The 4558-nt window shown below is 38.1% G+C and overlaps 1 protein-coding gene across 1 annotated transcript in view; it reads right to left on the reverse strand.

The window, feature by feature from the left end:
* Positions 1 to 980: 980 nt before the first annotated feature.
* MRPL19 (mitochondrial ribosomal protein L19) overlaps positions 981 to 4558 on the reverse strand; it is a 3773-nt gene continuing 195 nt past the window's right edge. The window contains exons 2-6 of the mRNA XM_010584306.1: positions 4316 to 4427; positions 3765 to 3883; positions 3088 to 3222; positions 2105 to 2286; positions 981 to 1328 (exon numbers count right to left, since the gene is read on the reverse strand). Coding sequence (XP_010582608.1) covers positions 1113 to 1328; positions 2105 to 2286; positions 3088 to 3222; positions 3765 to 3883; positions 4316 to 4427 — 764 coding nt within the window. The 3' untranslated portion in view covers positions 981 to 1112. The remainder of the gene's footprint in view (positions 1329 to 2104; positions 2287 to 3087; positions 3223 to 3764; positions 3884 to 4315; positions 4428 to 4558) is intronic.

The raw sequence follows: 4558 nt of genomic DNA on the forward strand, positions 1-4558 counted from the left end.
CAAAAGGGGACTTTTAAAATAATTTTTTTTATTTTGAAAATAAAAATATTTTGCTGTGTTAATGAGACTGGTACAGTTCAATTCTTTAACATGTGACAGGAATGTTATTAGAAGTATGAAAAAACTCAGACACCATTAGCCTTTGTTACCTTCAGGAGTTATGTTGCAAATCCTGCTTTCTAATAATGGTGAATTTCTGTTGCTTTTTGTCTGAGAATGCCAACAAAAATGTGACAGCTGATCAATCACCACAAGCTCATGATCTCATTGCTTTTCTCTTGTTCTCCTTTGTCTCATCCTGGCTAAAAGCTCTCCCCTGAAGCAACCAGCCTTGTGCTATTATAAAAACATAATGTTCTATCACAGTTTAGCACTGTAGATCTATCCTGCTGGAAGAAGGATTGTTTGTAATGACTTTGTAGCATGGGAAGGCAGTTAATGCTTGAGCTGAGAACCCCTGTGTGGTTCTACTATGGAAATACAGTTTCATGAAGCCAGCTGTCCTAGTATGGAGAACCTACTCTGACACTTTGGGAGCCCTTCATCAGGAACCTTACACTAATTCACATGATTTGGCTTAAACAAACTGGCTCAGTTCTTCAAAACTGTGTTTGCTGCTCTGTTGGCTGATTAGTATTACTGCTCTATCAGGAACAGGTTTGGTTTTTTTAATGTGAAAACCAAACAGCACTTACTCTGAGAGTGTATGGTTGGCTCAGACATGCCTACTTCCCTGCTATAGCCTGTTTCTGAAGTTGAGAGTCAAGCCGTTCTACAACTGGCCACTACCTAGTCTGTAAAGAGAGAAGTAACAGAAGTGTTTGGAAATGACAACTAACTTGCCTAGGTGCTACAAACCCCCGTTGTTAACTAAGTTAAAGGAGGCTTCTCCTTTCTGGAGAAGGAGTGAACACAACATTACAGTCCTCAAAAAGGAGTGGCTGTTTTCAGGAACAGAAAGTTTGTGTTCAACCACAAAAGTTTTTACAGTTCTGGAAAGGTTAACTTTATTGTTTATTTTGCTTATGTATATACAAAACTTGACAACTGATAGTCTATACAGTAAATTCAAAGTAAATGTTAATTTTTTTCAGTAATTCCAAAAACCATTATTATTTTTTAAGCTCTTCATTCACTTCTTTCCAAATTTTTTCCTCTATTTTTGAAGTATCATATTCTCGCAGCATATCAAACTCTAGCCATGGCTGGCTCCACTTCTGTGCTTCTTTCATTTTTTTTTCAGGTAGCTCAAACTTTATTCCTTTTATATTGTATTTTGGCCTTTCCCACCGTTTTGACCATGGTTTAGGTTTCATTCGTACCTGCAGCTAGGTTGAAAGATTTAAAAAAAAAAAAAAAAGGTATTAAGTAACCAGAATTTTGATTGCGAGCTTAGCAAAAGGTGAGACAGCTGCTTTTCTAACACAAGGAAAGTATGAGAAAACAGACCAATTTGTCAGTATGTTAAGAAACTACTACTTTACACTGTTAGGAGAAAAGGAATTTTTTGTGTCCACATGACTGTTGTAGTATCTTGTAAAACTTTCTAATTAACACTGTCTTGATTTATTACACAGTCCTTAAATTGACATATAAAGTGAAGTTAACTCATCTTTTGTAGTTCCACTCCTGTTCCTTATTAAGGAAAAAGAAAAGCAGCACGATAGGGAAAAGGAGAAATGATCACTAAGTTACCTAGTTACTAGGTTACACTTTGACACATCTGCTAGTTTCTGGATCTCCTCTGACATGCAGAGAATATTACCGTCTTTCCTGATGCCTACCACTCCCAAATCAGTAACCATGTTAACAATAACACTCCTGTAAGAAAAGCTTTTCTCTCTGCGCAGTGTTATATAGCAGCGTGTGGAGGCCACTACTCCTTGCATATCTTAAAAATTAACCACTAAGGATGGTAGGTATTTACAGTCTCAACATTCTTTCACTATAGAAATGGCATAAAGACTTGCCTTATTTTGTAGCCTTTCATCACCCTGGTAATTGATGTAGCAAAGAGGTGTTTAACCACCTTCCAGGATATCAGTCAGATATGAAAGCTACCTAAATGATCCTCCAGTTTCCCTCTGAAACATGTGGCTCCTACCTTGTTTACAGGAATTTCTTCATGGTCTAAATGAGACACAGGTTTCATATTCACATCAAAAGTACTATATTCAGGGAGGGCATCTCGCAGGTACATCAGGTTGTCATCCAGCCTCTTTTCTAGCTTCAGAACCTCGATGGCCTGGACTCGAGGACTGTACAGTTCATAACGTATTTCAACACCTTAGAGAGAGAAAGTCTGGTTTAATGAACCAAATTAGTATTTCCTCAGTATTATATGTACCTGTATTATTCAAGAACTGCTTTTTACTTATACAGGGAACTACAATATACAGTGCTGTGTGCACATGTGATTGTACACATGCATTGTGTCTGTACAGGCAAATTCAGGTTTCCTTTGTAAGTTAAATCTTTGATAACAGCTTGAGAGACATTGAATGGCTTGCATTTAAGGAAGAAGGGCTTACTCCCTTTTGATTACAATGGCTGTTACTATCTATCTCACTGTATGTGTAGTGTATATAAAGAGACACCCACCTCTTTCATATTTGCTCTCATAACATCAATATTTGCATCTCCCCCCATTTTGCCATAAACCAGAATATGAGCCTATTATAAAACTCTGCTGATCTGTTGCTTGTTAAACATTTCATGCTTGTTAAACATTTCGTTCAAAATGGGCTAGTATTTACGTGGCTAGCAGTAGACTGCCCAGGCTCAAATATATGCACAATCATAGTGGATCACATTCAGTCTCCTCAGAATACAGATTGAAAAATCACTAAGTATACAGAAAAAAAATTACTAAGCAGTTCCATGTCTTCAACTATATGGCACATCAGCATCTCTGTGTATACAGTTTTAAACCTGCAGTATCCCCTAGTAGGTAGACGCACAATTTCACTTTAATCTACTGGCATCCTCTCTGCAGACTAAGTTTCTACACCAGATATCCCTTCACATACAACTTCAACATTTTTTTGCTTAACATTTCTAGCATAATTACCACAGTTAAAAACCCACCTTGGCCTTCTATAACGTTCCGAAGGACAAAGGTAGCGCCAAGTCCTTTTCCTCCTCTTTGGATGCAGATGCCTACAAACCGGTTGGCTTTCTCATTGGCATATGGATCTGCAGTAGTAACAGCAAGTATACTGCCTGCCAAAAAAAAATAAAATAAATAGACTGTTCAAGTAAATATGTACCAAAACGTGGGAACAGAGTCAGACAAAGCACATGTGTTTAGGTACATTTTGAAAATATTTTATTTTCCATGAAAACTGCCAGAAATAGAATAAACTTCTAATGTGCCCTGAATTAATAGATGTTAAAGTGATTCTGCAGGTTAACTATGAAGCTTTTTCACCTTCACCTTTATCTTTTACTCTTCATTATGCAAACTGAATACAAATAATCTCATGTATTTTCCTTTCTTGAGCTTTACTGGTAAACCATATGCTAAAGTGCCAGGATTTAAAAAACATGTAAGAAACACACTAGTATTATACTTTTAATGGAAACTGGATATAAATATGAAATTAAAATATGAAGTAGTATGTATAAAAGCACATACTAGTTGATCTAACATGCCTGATGCTGTGATGTTCTATGATATTCTACAACATGAAACCATACCTTTTACCATCCCACTCTACAAAAAATATTGATGAAATTGTGAAAGTTATAGTGCTGTTACTGACCAACATAGAACTCTGGGATGTTGAAGACTTTCCGTCTCTGTATCATATCCTTTCTTTCTATATAAAATTTATGAGGATCTGTTCGCCCTCTGGGAGGTATAAATTCAGGGCTCAAGAACCTGTAAGAAAATCCAAACTTTTTAAAGTGTAAAACAAAAGCATTTTGCAGCTCCATTTCACAAACAGTAATGTAGGCACTTAGAGTTGATCTCAAGGTGTAAGTCAAAGGCAGGCACAGGACCCATGTCCTTGTCACCTTGTGGCATGCTATGCATGCCTTTAACAGATGAAAACCTCACACGTCAACCACAAATTTGCAAAAATCTTTACTGCTATACATTTTTTTTCCTGTTTCACTGCTTTCAGGAACTCTAGAACGCAGTATTTGAACGGTTTTTTAAGCATATTTCAACACGAATTACTTCTGGTAGAACTTTGCAAATACTTTTTGTGTAATAATGCCTTGGAGCTTTAAGGCGACGCTCACACAATTACCAGCCTGACAGCAGACCTGAACACAGGCCCCTGTGAGAAGTGCCAGGACACCCTACCTCCTCTCCTCTCTCTGCTTCTGCCTGTCAATAATGACGGGCTTTGGAGGCGGCTGAAATTTTGCTGGCTTTCCATCGCTGCTAATTCGACAGCTTGAGGAAGAAAAGCACCCTATAAAAAGAAAATATTTTCTTAAACCCCGTGTTTTCAAGTCGAACTGCCCCCCAACAGTCGGGGTTCTTGTTCCCACCCCCGCCAGGCCGGCCTGGCCCCCCCCTCACCGGGGGTACCCCCACCCGCCC

The sequence above is a fragment of the Haliaeetus leucocephalus genome, unplaced genomic scaffold (genome assembly GCF_000737465.1).
Source record: "Haliaeetus leucocephalus isolate CR32 unplaced genomic scaffold, Haliaeetus_leucocephalus-4.0 Scaffold964, whole genome shotgun sequence".
NCBI classification, from domain to species: domain Eukaryota; kingdom Metazoa; phylum Chordata; class Aves; order Accipitriformes; family Accipitridae; genus Haliaeetus; species Haliaeetus leucocephalus.